The sequence below is a fragment of the Crocuta crocuta genome, unplaced genomic scaffold, assembly GCF_008692635.1.
Source record: "Crocuta crocuta isolate KB4526 unplaced genomic scaffold, BGI_CrCroc_1.0 scaffold113, whole genome shotgun sequence".
NCBI classification, from domain to species: Eukaryota; Metazoa; Chordata; class Mammalia; order Carnivora; family Hyaenidae; genus Crocuta; species Crocuta crocuta.
Window position 1 is genome coordinate 17,416,364 of NW_027530368.1, and position 23,954 is coordinate 17,440,317.

At 36.1% G+C, this 23,954-nt stretch overlaps 1 protein-coding gene across 1 annotated transcript in view; it reads left to right on the forward strand.

The window, feature by feature from the left end:
• The first annotated feature begins 6 nt into the window (after window positions 1-6).
• The window catches only part of LOC144233503 (serine/threonine-protein phosphatase 4 regulatory subunit 3B), a 40,613-nt gene continuing 16,665 nt past the window's right edge, over window positions 7-23,954 (forward strand). The window contains exons 1-4 of the mRNA XM_077766496.1: window positions 7-327; window positions 1,643-1,698; window positions 10,624-10,722; window positions 19,485-20,108. Coding sequence (XP_077622622.1) covers window positions 186-327; window positions 1,643-1,698; window positions 10,624-10,722; window positions 19,485-20,108 — 921 coding nt within the window. The 5' untranslated portion in view covers window positions 7-185. The remainder of the gene's footprint in view (window positions 328-1,642; window positions 1,699-10,623; window positions 10,723-19,484; window positions 20,109-23,954) is intronic.

The window sequence follows — 23,954 nt, forward strand, 5'->3', positions numbered from 1 at the left end:
GGAGAGGTCTCGGTGACTCTTGTTGCCCCTTCCCGCGACTGAACCTTGGGAGCCATGGTGAACTCGGGCCTCTCTGGAGCCGCCGCCGCCGCTGCCGCCTCCGCCGCAACCGTCTTTCAGGAGTGAGGGGCGCGGACGACGTGAGCGAGGAGGCGGCGGCTGGAGCGGTGGGGACAGCAGCCACCATGTCGGATACGCGGCGGCGAGTGAAGGTCTACACCCTCAACGAAGACCGTCAATGGGACGACCGAGGCACCGGGCACGTCTCCTCTACTTATGTAGAGGAGCTCAAGGGGATGTCGCTGCTGGTTCGGGCTGAGTCCGACGGTAAGGTTATTGGAACATAGAATAGGGGACAGTCAGTGCCTCCGTTTTGGGCATAACCCTGGTGTTTAGGCCCTGGGCCGGGTACTATTACTGCCACATCTTAGGACAGCGCACTGGTTTTGTGCCTGCACTTCTGTAAGGTAAAAACAAACTACTTTGGCCGCATTTACCCTCAGACGCTGATGCTGTTCCTCCGCCTCCTATCCCTATTAAGGATTTGACCCCTTCCTCTCCAGTCTCGCCTCCTTTAAAAAGGAGAGAGTGAGAAGGGAGGAAGTAATGAGAGACACTAGTTATTTACTCGCTCTAAGGAGATGACGACAACCCCCCCCACTTTATTTTTTGCTTTCTTATACCCAGTTACTTCTCTGTTTCAGAAGTCTTAGCGAAACTTTACTTTTTTGAGTGTTGTTTTTTTTTTTAACCAATTTTACTAACGAATCCGTTTGCCCCAGTCGACAGGTGCTGGGGAAGACCAAAAGGCACCTTTTCCTGCAGTTATTGCAGACTGTTGCCACGATACACGCATGCACAAACATTATTTATAGTCTGGGGTCCCTCCAGGCGGCCTTTGTAGAGATTGCCATGAAAAAGTGGATGCTGTACAGCCTAAACAAGTTAGGACACCAGAGCAGATTGTAAACGTATATCCGTTGATTTAATGGAGGAGTCATATGTGAAGTGTTTTTAAATTATGAAATGTAGAGCCATAATTAAAACCATTCTTCTTGTAATCTGAACGCCTTGGTTTGAGCAACTGTGCAGATAATAGGAAAATAACCGTCTTAAATTTATTCTTGTGTTTTGAACTCTCACACTCTCCCTTTTATTTTAAATAGTTGTGGACGTTTATTTCTACATGAAGTGTCCTTTTTGTTAAGAAGAGAATAAATGCAGTTCTGTAATTTGTGTACTAACTACTTAGATTCCTGTTATCCTTTGTAATTTATTTGTTAAACTGGAATGCAATAAAATAAGTTTGTTAAAAACAGTTTGGCTTCAAGTAGTCATTTAGACCTTAAATTTTTCATTTCAATGAAACTTGAATGATATCTAGACTCCTTATATTTCTGGTCTGAATGTTGATCTAGGTGGATTTTTTTCCTTTAAGGGAATATGGGGATAAGATCGTGTGTTCTAAATTAAATACAAAGCCTAGATCTGGAGAGAAAAATGTGAATCATAATACATTTGATCACTTCGCATGTCTAGATAAGGAAAAGAGAACAGAGGGTTTTTGTTTTTGTGGGCTTTTTTGGTATTCTAATCAGTTTTATAAATTGAAACTTATAAATACTATTTTTTTATCTTTCAGGATCACTACTCTTGGAATCAAAGATAAATCCAAACACTGCATATCAGAAACAACAGGCAAGTAGTTGTTTATCTTTAATTTGAAAGACTTCATCTGTGATCAAGAAAGTATTAATCTGACAAAGATGGGAAAACTTTTCTGAGAAGAAAAAACATGTTTGGTAAACAGAGTTACACACTGTATTTCCCTTGTAGGTCAAAAGTTTCAAACAGAAAAGTGAAAGTTTTTGTGCTGGCAGTAATTTATTATCTTTGAATTGAGCCACTGTTTATGTTACAATACAGTGTATTCTTTAGTCTTATTTAACTACAGATAACCAGGTATCTTTTATACTCTGTATATAAGCCTTTCTAGATCACGTTTAAAGGAAATGGAATATAAGAAAATTCAAAGGGACACCCTTTAAAGCGAGGAAAACCTGTTTGTGGTGTGAAATTTGATTCTTTGACTCAAGCAAAAGTAGAGTTTTTGAAGTAGAAGCATTTGAATCCTGTTCCTTAATTGTTTTATATTTTTAATATAAGCAGTGGTGTGATTCTTTATAAAAAGTGTACATTGCCAGTCATGTAGTGTTTTCTGTTAATATTTATTGTCTTATTTGGGAAGAGAAAATCTGTGTTGTATTTTAATGTGCCCAGTTATTTAATCTGGAATTGGCAGCAGAGCTTGAACTTTTCTTTTGTGAATGTTTGCATTTTTGTTATGAAAGATTTCAAAATTGAAAACTACAGAAAATATAATGTGTGTCTTTGTAACATCACCAAATTTAACAATGTTAGCATTATACTATATTTGTTTCAAATCTTTGTAATGTTGAACATTATGGTTAAGGTCCCCCTTGTACCCGCACCTCATTCTATCCATTCTCCATCCTCCTTATAGGTTACCATTATTCTGAAATTGATGTATTATTTCTGTACATGCTTATATACTTTTTCTGCATATGCACATACCCATAAATAATATGTAGTCTTTTCTGTGTTTTTAAACTTTATACAGTTGGTCTTCTGCTTTTACATGTACTCTGGATTTTCATTTTTCACTCAACAGTTAATTAGAAGATTGTTGATGTTAACAGTGTGGATTTAGTCAGGTTTTTTTTTTTTGAACTGTATAGTATTCTTCTGTGTGATATACACCTATAAGACATTTGGATTATTTCCACTGTGTGTGTGTGCGCACACGCGTGTGGTGTGTAAAATAAATATGGCAGAGATTTTTGAAGGAAAGGATAAATTACTTTAGGATTCTATTCACATCATCAATCCTACTTTCTTCAAGGTCAGTGAAAATTTGGATGCCCAGAAATAAATACTTCACAGTTGGAGGAATGACATTATGTCTATTGCACAGCTCGTTATTCGTAAAAATCTCATACTGTTAAACATTTGTTTTGTATATGCAGTATATTCTTAATCACTTCTTTGAAATCCTTTGTTTTTCAACATTCATGTTTTTTTCTTGCTGCTTAGAAAATATTATGTGTCTTTTTGGAGAGTCAAACGTTTGTCTTGTATTGAACACTTGAAAATGTTTCCTGTAACTTGGACGTTTAAGTAAGTTTAATTTCTAAGTCAGCCAAGTAGATGATTATCTTTCTATGCACTGAATTTTACCAGATAGTAACTTTTATTTTATTTTTTTGCTTCTGCCTGTGCGGAAAGAAATAACAATTTGTAATCATCCCCCCCCCATCTGCATGAATATAAAATATTCAGGAACTGTGTCTTTAATGTGACTCCCTACAAATTAATTATAATGTGGATTCTTTTCAGATTGTGTATGAGTCTTTAAGTGTTGTTGCTGTTGAAAAGATCACGTAAGGTGGTGGTTTGTGTATGAAATAGTCCTCCAACATTAGTCCGGAAATACATGATGGTTCAATTCGAAACCTTGGAACATATCTTTCTTCTTAATTACTTACTTTCTTCTTACTCTCCTAGAAAGCTAAAGTATTGGAGAAAAAAGTACTTACTTTAAAAACTTAATGCTGTTGGGAAAATGTTTTCCATAGTTAATATGTTTAAATAATATATACACTGTTAGGATTTTTAAGAACTTTTTTCTAGGTGAATTACTTTTACTAAATAACATTAAAGTATAAGAGAACACTGGCACTGAGAGTAATATGGAAAAGCTTTGTATCTAAGATTGAAAAATGTATAGAGTCACTTCTTTATTTTTGTTTAAATTGAGTACAATTTTCTAATAGCTTCAATAAGCAATTTAGGGATTCTTTTAAACTCAGTTTCTCTGTTATATATACAGTTTTTCTATTTTTTGCCAAAATACTCTTTTTGTACATTTTACAGATTATACAAATTGAGATTTACAAACACAGATATTTTTCTATTTTCATTAGAATTATATGTTTAAATATCACTTAAGTTATTCAATACTTTGGCCCAGAAAATTATTCATTTCCAAAATTTAGATGAAATATATTGATCAGTAGTGGGTTTTTAATTTTAAAAAGGCTTGAGTGAATGACATGCTCATAGTTTATAGGATGTATTGCTACAGAATACATTGGATAAGTTCAAAGAGAATTATTTAACGTTCTTTTTTTAACATTACAGTTCTAAATGAGCCAGGTTCTGAAATGGGCTCAAAATAAGTTAGAATGAGTTGAGTTGAATGTCAAATGACCCCATATCAATAGGTCATCATTGATTGATAACACTTTCTTGGTTACTGTAGGCAGTAGTGAAGTAGTTAATGAGAAGAGAATATTAAAGGAGCCAATATAATTAAGTGTTTAAATGAATAAACACATTGGAAAGATAAAAGAATGATTATACAGTAGAACATGAAAATAAAGTGCTTGATGATACATATAAAAATTTTAAGTTATTAGTGTCAATCCTACTGATCTTGACTAAATCAAAAACAGTCATAGGGATGTGTACTCTTATATTTAATACAGTTATGTGTTAATTGAGTTTAGGAGAGAAGTTTAAGGATGTCCCCATGGGTTTTTTGGGAGACAAGATATAACAGGTGAAACATTTACATTTTGATAATAAAACAGCTGATAAAGTGTTTTAACCTAGTCCTTATTGAAAGCCCATGAAAGCATTCCACAGATAAGGCAGCTAAGGCACAAAAAGGTCAAGTTTCTTGACTGAGATTATACAGCATGTATATGCCAACACAAAATTTATAAAAAGCAATTTATTCCACAGACTTGGGCAGTAGAAAACTAAAGAAGGAAGATTGATTTGATCTAGAATCATTAAGAAAAATTTCACTCTCCCTGGTGGTGTCTGCTGAAGGAAATGGTACACCTCACACAAAAGTTATTTACCCTCTTTGCAGCAGAAGTTTCTTATTTTTGCGTTTGGTTTGCTAAACAAAAGGGAGCTATTATATACTATTGAGGAGGGGGCCTAACATGATGAAAGTGATAATGATGTTTGGGAAGCAAGTGTGGCAGTGTCATGAATAATGAATTGGGGGTGGAGAGGGAAACAAGAGCTTTGGGGTAGCAAGACTATTTGCTATAATTCAGACGCAGAAAAATGAAAGTCTGCTCAGTGTAGTAAATGGAATTAGAAAAAAGAAATAGAGCTCCAGTATATTTCCAAGAAACTGCTAGAATATTTGGTGAATGACAAAATATGAAAGAGAAGGAATCAAGGGTCACTAGTAGTGTTTAGAGTCTTGGGGCCAGGAAAATGATGGTTTTTCTCCAGGAACGTGATGGTTTTCTCCAGGAACCAGGAAGTTGAGAAGAAAAGTTTACATTAATCATTTGGCTCCTGGCTTGTTTATTTAAAAAAAAACCAAAACAACTTTTGAATAGATAATACATTCACATCGTTAAAAATTCGTAAAGTATTTGGTTAAGTCTCTTCCACCCTGGACTCTATCCACAGGCTTTCCATTGCTAGAGGCCACCAGTGTTACCAATTTCTTGCATATTTCGTAGAGGTCTTAGGCATGTGTAAATGCGTAGGCATGTAATAACGTATATATTTTCCTTTTTTGCTGGCATAATTGGTAGCATACTATATACTGTTCTATACCTTCTCCCCTCCTCTGCGCCTCCCCACCTTCCCACTTAAGCTTTGAAGTGATGATAACATAAATGCAAAGGTCTTATAATGAACATCTGGAACTAGAGATAGAGTAAGAGTTGGTGTAGAAGATGCTACTTTTAGCTATAAGAAGGGACCTCTTTCAAGGGAGTAGATAGAAATTGAGAAAAGAATAAAGCATATGATCGCCTTTTTGAATTGTCCACATTTATTCATTCATCCAATAATACTTGGTTGAGAGTGCTGCTTAGGGGTTTTTAACTGGTTTAGAGTTTTAGAGTGCATTTGAAAGCTTTTGAAAATTTTCAGCAGAGCAGTGACATCCAAACTAGAGGCAAAAATATGTGGAATTGAAGAGGCACAATAACTGGGAGTGTAGTTGAGAGATTACAGTATAATCCAAGCCAGAGATAAATGTTGAATCAGGTTAGGATGATGTCAGTGGAGATGGAAAGAGGTGGATGGGTTTGAGATACTGAAGATAGAATTGACAAGGCATGCTACTGAGCTAGGTGTTTGGTAATTAGGAAGAAGATCTAGTTAAGAGGAAGAATAAGCAATTGGAAGAGTAGAGAATCAGAAAAATGTGTTGTCTTGAAACTAAGGGAGAGCAATTTTGGTAAGGGTCAGTCAGTGAATGGCTGTTCATATCCTGCAAGTAAAATATTGAGACTATTCTGGGTTATAACTAGAAGAACATCTGTCCTAAAGGTAGAGGTGAGGGGCGCCTGGGTGGCTCAGGTGGTTAAGCATCCAACTTCGGATCAGGTCATGATCTCACAGTCTGTGGGTTTGATCCCCGCATCAGGCTCTGTGCTGACAGTTCCTCAGAGCCTGGAGATTGCTTCAGACCCTGTGTTTCCCTCTCTCTCTCTGCCCTTCCCCTGCTCACACTTGCTTGCTCTCTCTCACCTTCTCTCTCTCTAAAAAATAAACATTAAATTTTAAAAAAAGGTAGAGGTGAGGGGTGCCTGGGTGGTTCAGTTGGTTAAGCATCTAACTTGAGCTCAGGTCATGATCTCACAGTTCATGAGTTTGAGCCCTGCGTTGGGCTCTGTGCTGACAGCTCAGAGCCTTGAACCTGTTTCAGATTCTGTGTCCTCCCCTCTCTCTCTTCCCAAGCCCTGCTTGTGCTGTCTCTCTCTTTCAAAAAGGAATAAAAATTAAAAATTTTTTTAAATGTAAAGGTGAGAATGGTCACATTGTATCTCTTATTTGGCAAAATAATCCAGTAAAATTAGGGATTTGGGGTTTTACCTGAGAGGCATTGTGGGGAATAGACTTACGTAAGGAGTATAATATGTAGTATAGTATATAAAGAGTATTTCTATAATATTGAATGCTGAGTTAAGTAACAGCATGAATGTAATGAGTAGAGCCCACTCTAGCTATAGATCAGGAGCACAAGTGGAGGACATGAATTATTAGGTTGGAAAGATTGGGCAGTAATGGGTCAGATATTGAGTGGTGGTTTGGAATGAGACTAAGGAGGAATTCTTGGAAATCAAACGGAGAGGGGTCTTATATAGAGGTTCAATTGGAGGTACTACCTATATCTTGTAATAGTTGTGAATTAATATATGAAAAATACTTTAGCATAGTACTTCATACATAAGCTAAATGAGAGACCTATGGTCATAATAATCTCATCATATTCCTCTTTTCTAATGAGGAAAGAAAAATCAAAGGGGTTAAATACTTTGAATATCACAGAAATAGTGGACAGTGAAACTGTGAGTGATACTCAGGTCCTAATTCTAGTCTGGAGTTATTCCCATTATATCCAAATATATCACAGATTTTAGGAAGATTTTAATACTGTTTTTTAGCAATGTCATCATGTCTATTTTGGACTGTATGTTATACCATAGTATAATTTAAAACTATCTTGGAACAAATTTAGGTCAACTACTGTTAGGAACTATTGGAGAGCTAGATGTTGTGCTGCACCATACAACTGGTTAATCTCACTCATTTTCAGACTTCTAAACTGATTTTGAATCTGCAAATTGAATTCTCCAAGTCTGATATTTCTATTCTCCTTTTTCTTAAAAAATAAGCGTTCGTTTTGAAAACCTTCAGCTTTATCTGTACTGAATCTTGTCAGAGCTGTTGGGGCAAACAATAGGGTGGGTCATACAAACAATAGGATCTCAAATATTCATGAGCAGATTTTATTCATGTTAATGTACTGGAGAGGAAAACTGAAACAATAATCCATTGGTTTGTTAAGACTGTTTTAAATGTGTCACAAATGCCTTTGTGAATATAATATAAAAACTGAAGACCGTTTCTCTAGAAAAGATGTTAAGCACTAAGTTTTAGAAATAATTCTAAAGTGTTGTTTAAGCCTTGGATTATTAAGAACCTTTGATTTAAACCGTGTTCACCTCAAGAACGTGTTTTTAATATTTAAGATTGAAAATGACCATTTCTTATAATAAAACAACATTGTGAAAATCTGATTCAGTAAAAGCTAAATTTTCAAGCTTCCTCAGCTCATGTCTTACTTCCATCTTGGCTTAGACATAATCACCTTTCTTCTTTTTTTAAAGGAACAGACCATATATAATGACTCTTTCTCTTCTCCCTGCAGGCTCATTTTAAATCTGATTTCCATAGGGACATAGTGGTGATTAAATGTTTAGTTGGTAGAGGAAAACTCTAAGCTTCTCTTGGTTTAAACAGGCATTAATAATGTCCCAAAGATACGTGTGCCATACACAAATGAGCAAAACCTAGAACACAAAGAGCACAGCAGTTGAAAACAGACATTACTATAAAAATAGAGCTTGACTTTTTGGATATGTGGGGAACTCTGCCATTTAACACTATGTTTTGTTTTAAATAGTCTTGTGCCAGCTTTGTGCTCTCTTACCTAGGAGCTTTTACTGTGATCCTCAGAACAAGCAGTTCTAAGGAAGTGCTTCTTATGGTTATTTTTTGACTGAGATAGTAGGGTTTGGGGGGTGGGGGGGGAAGGAAGGATGGGATTTGCCACTCATTTTGAGTAGATTTCATAGAGCTGGAAGGTTCCTACTCTGATAGCAGCTTCCTATCCTCTGTCAGCCAACCAGAGATAAACTTAGGTGATGTTTTCAAATTTGACTTATCAAAAGAATTAACTGAGGCCCTTAAAAATCAGGATTCTCCCTCAGTTCCCAAGGGAGAAGCTTGGGAATCTGAATTTTTAACCATCTCCCAAGGTCAGTCCTCTTTACATTGAAAAAGGATTCTGAATATAAGTCCCATTTAGTTTCTGGGTTTTGCCTGGCTTGGGGAAGAAACAAGAAAATGATGATGAAGAAGGAGACTTAATTAATTACCTTAAACAGACTTCATTGCTTACCTAGACTTTCTTTCAGAAGATAGACTGAAACCAAATTGGAAAGGGCCTTATATACCTGGATAAAGGAGTTTGGATTTCATCCTGTTGTACTAGTGATATCCAAAATGGAATGCACATTATAAAGCATTGAAATTTAAAAGAAACCTGTTTATATATTTTAATCAAAAGAAATTAAGTTTTCCTAATATTTGATAAACAAGTGATCAGAAGTAAAAAATGTATATAGATAAATAGAGTATTTTAAGAGTAACGCTTCCATCAAAAGTGTTCCCTAACTTCTGTGAATTATAGTAGCCAGCATGCACAGATAGCTTTTTATTTTCGAATTTAAACTGACCTGTAACCCTAACAAAATGAAAATGTGTCCTGAAAAGGGTTGAAAACAATAATGTAAGTGCAAATGAACATGGTAATGGTAAAGCTAACATTTATACTCCTAGTTTAATCTGTGAGCTGGGTGACAATGCAAACAGAGATAAATAGATCTCACAAGAAGTTTCCCCTCCCCCCAAATTCAGAATTATTAAAAGGGTGACATTAAATATGGGTTTGTATCTACTGTCATTTGTGGATTTACTGTGCTCTAAGTATATATTGGGTCTTAAAATGCTAACTAATCATGGTATGGAACCATAACAGTGCAAATATTTTAAAATATTGCTTATTTTATCTTTATATAAGGCTTTTTGATTTCTATTTTACTGTATGCTTTATAAAGTATTGGTTTGCTAATATTATATTTCTGAATATAATGTTTAATTAATTTGAGAGACCCACAAAACTTTTGGAGATCACTGTTCATGAAGCTGTTTTGAGGAGAGCTCTGAGAAGTTGACTTGGGTTGAAGAAAGTACCTGCGACCTGAATATATGTCCTAGTGCTTTAACCTGAGGAGCTTTGTCTTTATCTTTTTCTACATAAAGATTCTTAGTAAAATTTTGTTTGTATAAAGAATTCTTTTTACGTATTTACATATTTCAAAACCTCTTTTGTATATGGTGGGAGCCACAGAAGGTTTTTAAATGAAAGGAGTGACATGATGAAATTTTAGAATACTTCATGGCAAATTTGACTTCCAAGATTCAGAAGATTCAGAAGAGGGGGACAAGATAGAAAGGGTTAAACTAAGTTTTTTCAGCTATTAGTCAGTCTGCTTGCAACTATTTGACAGCCAAGTTAAAGGAAAAGATCAACTTGTAGGTGGTAGGTGGTTAGTTGGTAGAAACAAATGAAGTAGATGATTAGAATGACTACATTACAGGTTGGCCCAAAATGGCTAGACTTTCCGTTAAACTTTATCTTGGTACATGAACCAGAGATTGCTAAACCATTTTAATATTTTTTGTTTTAGAAAATTGCTCAATATCATTTTAATACCAAAGCTTTTCCATTGACAGTGTATTACTAGAGTTTCACAGGGTAACAAAATATAGTTACATGATGTCAGTTGAGTATGCATTGTTTACACTTAGCAGAGGGCATTTGTTATAGCTGTACTGTTTCCTGTCCTCTTGATTTCTGTTTATACTTTGTAGTTATTTCTTTCCTAGCTTTTCTAGTATGATGATGTAGAAATCTTTATTTTTAAACAGGATACATTAATTGTTTGGTCAGAAGCTGAGAACTATGATCTGGCTCTAAGTTTTCAGGAAAAAGCTGGCTGCGACGAGATTTGGGAAAAAATTTGTCAGGTATGGTTTTTTAATTAGTATTTAACTTAAGTGTGCATTCTTTATTTTTTTTTCTTTCTTTTTACCTGAAGATACATATTAGAATGTGGAGAGGGGCACCTGGATGGCTCAGTTGGTTAAGCCTCCAACTCTTGATTTAGGCTTGGGTCATGATCTTATGGTTTGTGAGATTGAGCCCCATTTCAGGCTCTGTGATGACAGGATAAAACCTACTTGGGATTTTCTCTCTGCCCTTCCCCTGCTTTCTCTCTCTCTTTCTGTCAGTCTTTCAATATAAATAAATAAACTTTTAAAAAAATGGAGAGAGAATGTTTTACCATTTTAGATTTTTATAGTATATATTCATAATTAATAAAAGGTCAGGATCTTTTAAACAAAAAAAAAGATTAATTATGTTAAAAGTCTTTGAGGTTTTTCTTTAATATTTGGTCACCTATTTGCCTAATGTTTATGAATACTGTGTGCCAGACACTAATGATCAAAAGTGCTCTTGACTTCTGGGATGCCTGGATAGCTCAGTTGGTTAAGTGTTAGACTCGATCTCAGGGTCGCAAGTTAAAGCCCTGTGTTGGGCTTCCTGCTGGTTGTGAAATTTACTTTAAAAAATAAAAAAAGATGGGGCGCCGAGGTGGCTCAGTTGTTGGTTCAGGTCATGATCTCCGTGTCTGGGTTTGAGCCTTGCGCCTTGGGCTCTGTGCTGGTAATTCAGAGCCTGGAGCATGCTTAAAATTCTGTCTCTCCCTCTCTTTCTGCCCCTCTGCCCCCTCATGCTCTGATGCTCTCTCAAAAAGAAATAAACATTAAAAAAGTTTTTTTTTTAATTAAAAAAAGAAGGCAGCAAAAGTTCATGATAGCAGAATATAAGAGGTGGTAACTCTCAGGTAACTGGAACTTTTTTAAATTAAGTTTTTATTTTAGAAGTTTCAGATTTGCAGAAAATATGAGTAGAAAATACAGAGAGTTCTTATGTACTCCCCTCCCTAACACCTCCTCCTCCCACAGTTTCTCTTATTAATAGCCTCTTATAATAGTGGGATACACTAGTCAGAATTAATGAGCTAATATTCATACATTAGTATTACTATTCATACATTATTATTGGCTAAAGACCATACTTTATTCAGATTTTTGTTTTCTGTTCCAGGATCCCGTTCAAGATACCACATTACATTTAGTAATGATGTCTCCTTAGGCAAACTAGTCTGTAACAGCTGGCAACTGGAATTTTAAATTAATCATAACATTTAACTGCTATTTTCTGTAAATGGAATCACTGTGTTTTAGTGGTTGCTTAGCATAATATTCTGTTGTAGTGTTCTTTGTCTATTATCATTTTCACTTCTATCAGCTTTTCATTCTAGTGATTCTGATCCCTGAAGCTTCTTAAATTAGTTTAAGCATCTGACCACAGTCATTTTTTTCCCTTAGTCCTCCTAGTAACAGTGCCACACAGTGCAATAAAGTGGCCAAAAAAGGTATAATGTGAACCTTCCCGTTCCATATAAAGTGTACTTGACAGATGGCTCTGGGGGTCACAAAACTAAACTGGAAGTAGATGGCTTGTGACTTTCCACCTCATATCTTACTATGTGTGTGTCATGTATATTGGAGCATTGTTAGTATACAGTTTTAAATAGAAGAATTTCTATTGATGAATAGGTGTAAACACTGCTAAATATGATTTTTGCTTTAATTTGTAAAGTATACATAAGAATATAATCCAAATTGTTTGTTATTGTTTTGCTGTTGTGTTTTGCCATTTTTAAACCTATGGATAGTAATGATGATAAGGTCCTGATATTTACCTTTTTTTTCCTTGTGTGTGCTCCAGAGATTGAGAGTTTTATGTCCACAAATTTTTTTGTAAACTGAAATGTAAGACCTAAAAATGACCTATGTTGCAGAGTTAGACATATGCAGTCCACTAATATTTGCTGCTCTGTTCTAGATTCAATAAACTTGAATCCTGCATGCACTCCTCCACAAAATGGGGGGGGGACATCAATAAAAATAATGAAAGCATAGTGAAGGATATAAAACTTTGAAAATAAAAGAGGGAAAATTACTTTTCTATAACATTTTTAAGACTGTTCAGAATATTAATAGCATATAAAAACTAACCTTTTTATTATAAATTCCTGAAAAGTGGTAGTTTATTTTGTATTCTCCCTTCTCCATAATACCAGCATGGCAACTGGCACGTTATGTGTGTACTCGGTACATATTTAAAGAATGAATGAATAAGAAGATAAACATCTTATTTAGAAATAGAATATTGAATTACATTTCTGCTAGAACATAAATTTGTATGGTGGATAATATTCTCCAGTGATCATCACATTAGGTTATGCCTACTCCATTTCTCTCCACCCTACACCTCAGCGTATACTTTGTAGTATATGTTTCTGGATATACATATATTCTTAAAGATTTTATACATTTGTCCTAGAAATTTTTGCTAAAATTTATTTCTTACTGTTTTCACTCATGCAGTTCAGGAGGTCCCTCGATCAGTCAGGTTCACTCATTTACCAGGAAGACTCACAGAACTCCACAAAGCTGTTACATTCATCATTACAGTTTATTACAATGAAATGATGGAGATTAAAATTACCAGTAGGAAACATTACATAGGGCAGGGTCTAGGAGAGTTCTAGGCATGAATTTCCAGGTTTTTTTTTTTAGGATACTTAAGCAGATAGCACTTACTTTTCCCCACAATGATGTGTGGCAGCCTGCACATAGTATCGCTGACCAGAGCAGCTTACCCAAACCTTTGTGTCCCGCATTTTCTTTGGGTGTTAGTCCTATAAGCAGGCTGACTGCCCTATGGCTGACTTTAGTTTCTAGCACCTACCTCCAAAGGTTGAGCTGATAACTGTGTGGCCCAAGACTTTCACTATAAACCACCAAGTTACCTACACATAGAATATCCGGCATAGCCTACGGCTCCCAGTCACATGTCAAACAGGATATTCAGAGTGCTTAGATTACGCCTTAGGAACTAGGCAAAGGACAGATCTTTCTTTAGGCAAGACTAATCCTTGGCTGCAAAGGCCACCCCCTGGCCCATTGCCAGACTCTCACAGCAAAATGATCATATTTCTCTAAGTGTCTGTATTTAGTACAACATTTATATGACAGTGCAACTTTCAGTATGAATATGCCTAGTATTTGGAGGAGATGTCCTGGGGTAGGGATGGATTTAAGAAACAACTAATTTGTCTGATAAAGCCATGATTTCCTTTTTATATTTTTATACTGATTTGATTACTCATTTTCCTTCTTGATATACTGAAATTTGTACCTTATGATATATTTGTGCAGGAGTGTTTCACATAGAAATTAACTGGTGGTTAACAAAATTCATTTCTTCCTCCTGACAGTCATTTTCTATCAGCATTGATGTTGAGGAGTCTTTATTTAACTCAGTCTCCCAATACATATGATCATCAATATTAATATTACCATGAGGCTTATGTACATAAGATGATAGTTGGATCAGCAATGGTAGCTAGTAGTACACCATATTGTAGTATGGTAGTAGATGTAATCTGAAAAGTACAAGTCTGGCACATCTAGACTCATTAACTCGGTCATTAACAGTTGTTTCAGTTCATCATTATATTGTATGACAAATTGTCTCCCAGAGTGGTGTAACGCATCTGGTTTAATTACAGGCTTCCATTTAACCTTGTCAAGTCCCGAGAACAGGTGATCTTGGCAAACATATGGTTTTCACCCTTCCAGGCATCTCATAAAATTGAGCTAAAAGAATATTACCTCTTGCTCTGATCCTTTCTTGAGGCACTAGTATTAATATTGGATTTCTCTTCTTGCTTTATCCATTTATTCATTCTTTTGCCTTTAGTTACCATTTCTTCTCCTGCTTTGCCACTGGTTTTTACTCACACTTTATTTTTTCTTTTATAGTTTATTGTCAAGTTGGTTTCCGTATAACACCCAGTGCTCATCCCTACAAGTGCCCTCCTCCATGCTCATCACTCCCTTCCCCTCTCCCCTACCCCCATCAGCCCTCAGTTTGTTCTCAGTATTCAAGAGTCTCTCATGGTTTGCCTCCCTCCCGCTCTCCACCTATTTTTCCCCCTTCCCCTCCCCCATGGTCCTCTGTTAAGTTTCTCCTGTTCCATTTATAAGTGAAAACATATGGTCTCTGTCCTCCTCTGCCTGACTTATTTCACTTAGCATAACACCCTCAAGTTCTATCCACGTTGCTACAAATGGCCAGATTTCATTCTTTCTCATTGCTATGTAGTATTCCATTGCATAGATAAACCACATTTTTTAAAATGTTTTATTTATTATTTTGAGAGAGAGAGAGTGAGTGAGACAGCATGAGCAGGGGAGGGTCAGAGAAAGAGGGAGACACAGAATCTGAAGACAGGCTCCAGGCTCTGAGCAGTCAGCACAGAGCTCCACATGGGGTTCGAACCCACAAACCATGAGATCATGACCTGAACCAAAGTCAGATACTCAACTGACTGAGCCACTCAGGCGCCCCAAACCACATCTTCTTGATCCATTTGTCAGTTGTTGGACATTTGGGCTCTTTCCATGATTTGGCTATTGTTGAAGGTGCTACTGTGACTATTGGGGTCCATGTGCCCCTATGCATCAGCACTCCTGTATCCTCTGGGTAAATTCCTAGCAGTGCTATTCCTGGGTAATAGGGGAATTCTATTGTTAATTTTTTGAAGAACCTCCACACTGTTTTCCAGAGAGGCTGCACCAGTTTACATTCCCACCAACAGTGTAGGAGGGTGCCTGTTTCTCCACATCCTGGTCAGCATCTGTAGTCTCCTGATTTGTTCATTTTAGCCACTCTGACCAGCATTGGGTGGTATCGCAGTGTTCCTCACACTTTTCTACCTTTGGAAGGGCCGTTAGATTTGGCCACTCTTCTGGTCCAAGAAGTTTATTTTTTTGCTAAACAACTGAGGTGTACTGTACCTTTAAAATCTATGCATGTTGCTAAATATACAGTTAGTTTATTGCTCCTCATTAATGCATGATATTCCACAGAACTATATATTTTACTCTTCAATTCTGAGAGGTCATTGCTGACCTTTGAAAAAACAATTTCAACAAAAATATTACACAGTTATGTTTTAACACCTTATAATGAGAAAGTAGAACTCCTCTCTAAAAAGTTTGACAGCACAGAGAGCAATAAAGTATAAGAGTGAAGGTAATTTCTGTGTATGTGTGTGTGTTTGTGTGTATCTTTTAGAGAGCATAAAGTCAAAAGTACATATGGAAATTTTAACCTCAGAAAATGGTAGGGTAGGAACATTTTTTTTTTTAAAGAGATGAAAGGAATGAGTGAGAAGATAAGTTGTAAGATGGAGAACAAGGATGTTGGGAGTATGTTGAGTACTGGTGATCTCTTTTTCAAAGGACAAAAATTTCTCTCCTGAGATATAAAGGGGAAAGTAATAGTGTTTGACACTTAAAAAGGGAAAAAAATTAAAACAACAAATGTAAGGATGTAGGATAGGAGTGTAGAAAAAAACATTGTTTTTTGTTTGGCATAGTTGACTGACTTTAACATTCTTAAAGAATGTTAAGGTCAGATTGTGGGTTGTATTTTTAAAGCTTTTCTTTTTTTTTCTGTTTTTTTATTTTAATATTAGAGCAAGAGCAAGGGAGGAGCAGAGAGAGAGGGAGAGCGAGAATTTCAAACAGGCTTCACACTCAGCACAGAGCCCAGTGTGGGGCTCGATCTCACAAACCATGAGATCATGACCTGAGCCAAAATCAAAATCAGACACCCAACCCACTGAGCCAACCAGGCACCCCAAGATTGTGTTATAGTAACAAAATCCTAAAATCTCAGTGGCTTATCACAACAGAAGTTTTTTTTTCTTAATGCTACTAATGATCAATGAGGGTTAGAGTTAGACAAGAGGGGGCTGTATTTATCAGACCTACTCAGGGGCTCAAGCTGATAGAGAATTGATTTTGATAACTTCCAAGAATATTGCAATGTGAGAATGAAAGGTGACATATCAGAACAATGGCTTTTAGAAGTTCTTCCCAGAAGTTACATATGGCACTTAGCTCACATTTCATTGGCCAAAACAAATCACACAGCTATATACAACTTCATGGAAGCAAAGAACTCAAGTGCCACAAAAAGGAGAAAACCAAAAAGACCTGTGAACAGCACTCCTGACATCCAGACAAATACTTGGGTTTATGTGGGATTGACAGGTCTGTCTGATATGATCTATAAGTGAGAGTTAAATTTAGGAGAGAGTCCAGAAAGCTTGTAAGGATAATATTAGATACTGCAGAAACATAGTATAACCTAGTTGAATGTTTCTGTAGCTATACTTTTATTCTTAAGCAATATGCAAACTGTATTCATGTGAAGCGTAAGCTGACTCTTCTGATTTCTTCTTTTGTTGTTGTTGTTCTTATTCCTAAGATTTTATTTTTAAGTAATCTCTATACCCAGCCTAGGGCTCAAACTCACAACCTTGAGATCAAGAGTTGCACACTTCACCGACTGAGTCAGCCAGGCTTCTTTCTTTATAACCTCTGATTCTTCTTCTTCCTTCCCCACCTCTTGCTCTACTTCTGTTTCTGTGGGTACTGTCAGTTACCCTAATACCAGATTTCTGTCTTCTGTCCTGTTCTCTTTCCTGAGTAGTAGACCCACAGATTTAGTTGCCAGCTGGGTATTCAAACACCTCAGACTCAGTAAAACTGAACATTTACTAACCATTCCTCTCCATCCTCCCAGTTTTTGTTAAAGGAGCCATATAATCTTCTTAATGACAGATTTAAAACTATAGAGGCATTTGTGGCTCCTCTCTTTTGCACCTGTCCCTCAGCTGTCCCAACATCACTATCTAAATTCAGTTGTTCATGTAGACTTTGGAATAACACCCTAATTTATCCATATTCTCAAATATATTCCACACAACTGATGCCAGGTTGACTTTCTAAAGGACAGTACTACACATTTACTTCCCTTAACTTTGCATAATCTGGCTTTAGTCTACATGTCTAGTTTTGCTGTTTGCCATATGCATGTCACACATTTCTGTCTGACTCTGCTATTCCCTTTGTACTTTGTATATCTTTGTTCCTATCTGAATCTTACCCATCTTTGAAGGTCCAAATGCCACTGCTTTTATTTCTTCTTTATATTCTCTCCTTACCACCCCCTTTACTCTCAAAAGCTGGAAGGAGTTTCCCTTCTGAATTTACATGGCATTTTATCTGAACTGCACTCATGACCTTGTTACTTAAACTTTCTCTTATATTTATGTCGGTCTCCCTAAGCCCAGTGCCTCTGTTGAGAACTCAGAGGTAAAAGAAGTACTCTAATGCTCTAGGAGAAAAAGTCTTTTGTACGCATCAGTATATCTACTTTCTCTAAGCCCTTAGATCTTTTTTCATATGTTGCTTTGGTGGATTTGGAAATTTGTGGAGCTTTTTCATCTCAGGATATTTGGATGTTTTGAGGTGAGAAGATAATTGTACTCTTGTGTTAGGAATTAGAAAAAAATTATAAAGAATAAAGTTTTTATGTTAAATAGTCATTATAGAAATCATCATAGGGACACCTGGGTGTCTCAGTTGGTTAAGTGTCCGACTTCATCTCAGATCATGATCTCTCAGTTCAGGAGTTCGACCCCTGCATGAGGCTCTGTGCTGACAGCTCAGACCCTGGAGCCTGCTTTGGATTCTCTGTCTCCCTTACTCTTCCATGCCCCTGTGGACTTGAGCTCGCTCTCAGAAATAAAGTGTTAAAAAAAATTTTTTTAAGAAGTCATTATAGAAAACTTGTTAAAAGTTAGCCATACTTTTCTTGAGCTATCAATCTGAATCATAAAACAGTTTTTTATTCATTGTGTTTTCTAGATACTAGAATGTAGAGGCTTTATCACAGATGCTAAATAAATGCCAAGTTTTAAGAAAATATTCTTTGTTTTTTAGAACAGTTTCAGGCTCTTAGCAAAAGCAGGTATTTTTTCAAAAGTGAATTTCAAAAGTAATTAGAGGAAACCTTCTCACCCCTGAAAATCCAAGAAAGAAGTTGGGTTTTAGTTTGGTTTAAACTTACTAGTGTTTTGTAGGGCCAGTGTGATGGTGCTTTAAGAGCCCTACATAGTAATTTGGGGGACCCACAGAAGAGTTAACTTTTAGCAGAATTCAAAACTTGTAGATACAGTGAAGTTATTAAACAACTGCACATGATTATTACATAACATCACATAAATTAGTGCAACATTAGCTGAAATAAATATGTTATCAGGGGTCAGAGTTAATTAACCTCAAGTTATATATAAGTTGAGAAATTTAGAGGTGAAATCGAGACTTGTCCAATAATTCTAAACTGGGTGTGTTTTCCCCCTTTGGACTTCACTTTTTGTTTTTGAAATAATGTTGATTTTTGAGAGAGATAACGCGTGTGAACGGGGAAGGGGCAGAGAGAGGGGGAGACACAGAATCTGAAGCAGGATCCAGGCTCTGAGCTCTCAGCACAGACCTCGACATGGGACTCAAACTTAACAGACTGAGATCATGACCTGGGCTGAAGTTGGATGCTTAACCGACTGAGCCACCCACAGGTCCGTGGACTTCACTTTTAATTAACAATGATTATGTGGCCAATAATGTTACTTTGCTAGGTATTTTTACTTAAATCCATTTGTCAGTGATTTGATTTCCAAAATTTTGAATTCTTTTGTATTTTAAGGTAACCAGCTGTACTTGGATGTTTTTAGGTTCAAGGTAAGGATCCATCAGTGGAAGTCACACAGGACCTCATCGATGAATCAGAAGAAGAACGATTTGAAGAAATGCCTGAAACCAGTCATCTGATTGACCTGCCCACATGTGAACTCAATAAACTTGAAGAGATTGCTGACTTAGTTACCTCAGTTCTCTCCTCACCTATCCGTAGGGAAAAGCTGGCTCTGGCCTTGGAAAATGAAGGCTATATTAAAAAACTACTGCAGCTGTTCCAAGCTTGTGAGAACCTAGAAAACACTGAAGGCTTACACCATTTGTATGAAATTATTAGAGGAATCTTATTTCTAAATAAGGCAACATTGTTTGAAGTAATGTTTTCTGATGAGTGTATCATGGATGTCGTGGGATGCCTTGAATATGACCCTGCTTTGGCTCAGCCAAAAAGGCATAGAGAATTCTTGACCAAAACTGCAAAGTTTAAGGAAGTTATACCAATAACAGACTCTGAATTAAGGCAAAAAATACATCAGACTTACAGGGTACAGTACATTCAGGACATCATTTTGCCTACACCATCTGTTTTTGAAGAGAATTTTCTTTCTACTCTTACATCTTTTATTTTCTTCAACAAAGTTGAGATAGTCAGCATGTTGCAGGTGAGTAAACTAAAGTGTTCTTATTTTAGGTATTTTCCTTAATAGTTAAAGCTGGTGTTCATTCTTTTTTGAAAGTTTTCTTTTGTTTACTTTAAATATACTGTCAAACATAGAAAATAGAACTTTATCTCATTTTCTAAAAGTATTTTTTATTTTGTGAGCAACTACATTCACAAGCAGGGGGAGGGGCAGAGAGCCACGGAGAGAGAGAATCCCAAGCAAGCTCTGCACTGTCATTACAGAACCTGTTATGGAGCTCAGTCTCACAGACCATGTGATCACAACCTGAGCCAAAAATCGAGCTGGACGCTTAACTGACTGAGCCATCCAGGTGCCCCAAAGGAGAGAATCCTTTTTAATGTGACGTTTTACATTTTTAAGTGTTGTGTTATATACCTTTTTTAAACCTCATTTTTGCATGCATTTAAAAAATTGTAATATATATGACAAAATTTGTCACTTTAATCTTTTTTATGTATACAATTCATAGCATTAAATACCTTCACAGTGTTATGCAGCTATCAGTACTGTCTATTTCCAGAACTTTTTTTTATCATCCCAAACAAAAGCAGCTGTTTTTAAGACTATTTTTGTGATACCTAGTTATTATTGAAGGGATAGTATATATGTGTGTGCTTAAAGTTTCCCAAATAATTTAGATGTGTTGTTAGCCCATTTAAATTAACATTCAATAATTTTCAAGAAATGATAGATTATTTGCTGTGTGAAGTTGGTTTTATTCTGTCTCCTTGAGTTGTGTAATAGTTTATACTGTGTTTAGCATGTTTATCCTTTATACTCTAACAGTGTAGTAAGAAATATTTTGAAGATTTTCCTTTACTCGTGGTAGTATATTATACGCTCATTTTCCTGCATAACTGCCTTTGTTATGTCCATATCACTCAATAAGTTTATTGAGCAGCTTCTATATACATAGTGTATTAGTGGTTCTCAAGTGTGTTCTGAGGGCTCCTGAAGCCCCTTCAGAGTTCTGTGAAGTTTTTCCTTTTCCAACATCTTGTCCGTGTGAGGCTGTATTTTCTTCTTGTACTTCAAAACATTGTATCGCAACAGATTGAATGTCAAAGAAGATGTGAGAATGTAGCTTTCTTCTATTAAGCCAAACATTACAGAGATTTGCAAAGATGTAAAATAGAGCCACTCTTTCTTCTAAATTTATAAAATTTTTTTCTAAATTTATAAAAGTTCTCATAAATATATTTACATAAACTTACATCTTATTTTTAAAACAATAAATGTTTTTAAATGTCTCCATTTTTATTGTCCGTATTGATAAGCATAATCCACATAATAAAAGCTCTGGTGTACTCTATAACATTTAACAGTTTAAGGGATCCAGAGACAAAACTTGAGAATCTCTGAATTAGTACTTAGCTCTTATTTGGGAGATTCCATTTTATGATGTTTCTAGTCATCATTCATCTTTCTTTTGTTACTTTACTTTTTATAGAGGGTTTACTTCTTTAGATCGTCCTTTCACCTAGCAGTTTTTCCTTATTCCACAATAATAAGAGTAAGGGAAATTAGACTTATGCATGAGATTAGACTTATGCATGAGACCTGCTTTTTTAAAACTGTCTCTATGATACAATTCAGGGTGCCATTTTACTTGCTGACAGAAAACAGTTATAGTCTCAGGAGTTTGGAAATAGACCTACAGTCAGTATAGTTCATACCAAGAATCCAGTGACAGAAGCTCAAGTGCAGAAACTTTCAAATGACTGCTTTTGACATCAGAAGGGTTTCCAAATCTATAATAATTTATAAATGCTTTATATGCTTAAAAATTATGTAAACTAATCTGTAAGTTAATATTTATAACTCTTCATATCAGTTTATATATTTCTCACAGATCTGTTCGTAAAGGCTATAATTATATAAATCAAGGATAGCTTTAAGAAAAGAAAGTCTTACTCATTTCTGATCCTTTAATGAAATAGATACTGTGAACTACCTATTGCTTATCTAAGGTTTAGCACTTAGTTATCTCATACGTCTCAGCAGTGATGCTGAATTCTGTTTTCTGTTCTCAATAGTATGTGAGAAGAAAAGAATTATGATTATGATGAGTTTCCTAAAGCCCACCTCTGAGGTTTCTATGTAGAAATTTTTTGGCTAAGTATTAGATGTTTCCAGATACCCTTCTAGCTAACTAGGATACATATTTGTAGCTTCTTAAACGAGTATTGACCTGTTGTGTGAGTTACATAAGCAAGTGCAAACGTAAAGATTCTATCTGGACCAAAATGAGTTAGTGGAAAGGTACATAACATAACTCCTAGCCTAAATTAGAGTAATTAACTAAGAAATGATATGAAGGCACTTACTGTGGTCATTTGCTTCTGGAATGTTCTCTAATCCATGTTGAGATTCTCTTAAGCTTGATTGGGGTGTAAGAGTTTAGTTATGAATAGCTAATTGCATATCAAAATCCCACATGCCTAGAATTGAACTATGTAGTTAAAAATATTTTTTTACAAATTAGGGGCGCCTGGGTGGCTTAGTCGGTTAAGCGTCCGACTTTCGCTTAGGTCATGATCTCGCGGTTCGTAGGTTCGAGCCCCGCGTCAGTCTGTGCTAACTGCCAGCTCAGAGCCTGGAGCCTGTTTCAGTCTGTGACTCCCCCTCTCTCTGACCCTCCCCTGCTCACACTGTCTCTCTCTCTCTCCTAGAAATAAATAAAACATAAAAAAAAAATTTTTTTTTAAATATTTTTTTACAAATTAAATCCCTAGAAGCCAATAAAGTAAGGTGATTTTCACACAGATAGCCACAGATTAAGGTCCTTTTCAAAATAAGAAATTTTAACTTCCTTCACTAGAAAGAATGTAGGATGGGTATCTCACATGTTGACATTTGAACTCATTACATGTAGTTCTACTATTCCATAAATAAGAGTTGTGTCAGACACAAACCCAGTAAAATCAGTGGTTTTATTTCTTTTTTAACATATTTTGTGGATTTCAGCTTACTAAAAAAGAAATTTCTAAACTTTGGTCCCACTTACTAAGGATTTATGGTAAAATCTCTTCATGCCTCTAAGGAAAAAATAACATTAGAATAATACGGTTCTTCATTTTGTGTCAGAAGTTTTTGGATCCATGTAGGAATTTAACATATAAATTTTATCTTACTAGATTTGACCTGTTCTAGTTTGTATATGTTTTACTTTGGTTTGTTTCATAACTTTGAACCACTTAGGAACCAGTCCTGTAGTCTCTTTTACATGGTGAGAGTAACAAAAGCCTGATCATGTAGGTGATCTGAATTCTAATAATTTTTTTTTAACGTTTGTTAATTTTGAGAAACAGACACACAGAACATGAGCGGGCAAGGGGCAGAGAGAGAGGGAGACACAGAATCTGAAGTAGGATCTAGACTCTGAGCTGCCAGCACAGAGCCCGACGCAGGGCTCAAATCCACAGGCTGTGAGATCATGACCTGAGCCTAAGTCAGTGGCTTAACTGACTGAGCCACCCAGGCGCCCCATGACCTGGATTCTAAATCCATCTGTTACTAGCCCCTTAGGAACTCTACGGGTTTCTAAGTCTTTTAAAATTTAAAATTGGACTAGGCAGTCTATGTAATCTCTTAAAGCCTTATCTAATTCCAGATTTCTGCCTTTACATGACTCTAATACTGGTGGATGGGTTCTAGGTTTGGGGTTTTGTATTTGTTTTTTAAAGTAAACTCTACACCCAATATGGGCTCATGACCCCATGATCAAGAGTTGCTTGCTCTACTGAATGAGCCAGCCAGGCAGCCCCGGGATTTGGAGTTTTGAGTGTGTGCGTGTTTAATTAAAAGAAAAGTTTGGATTCAGAC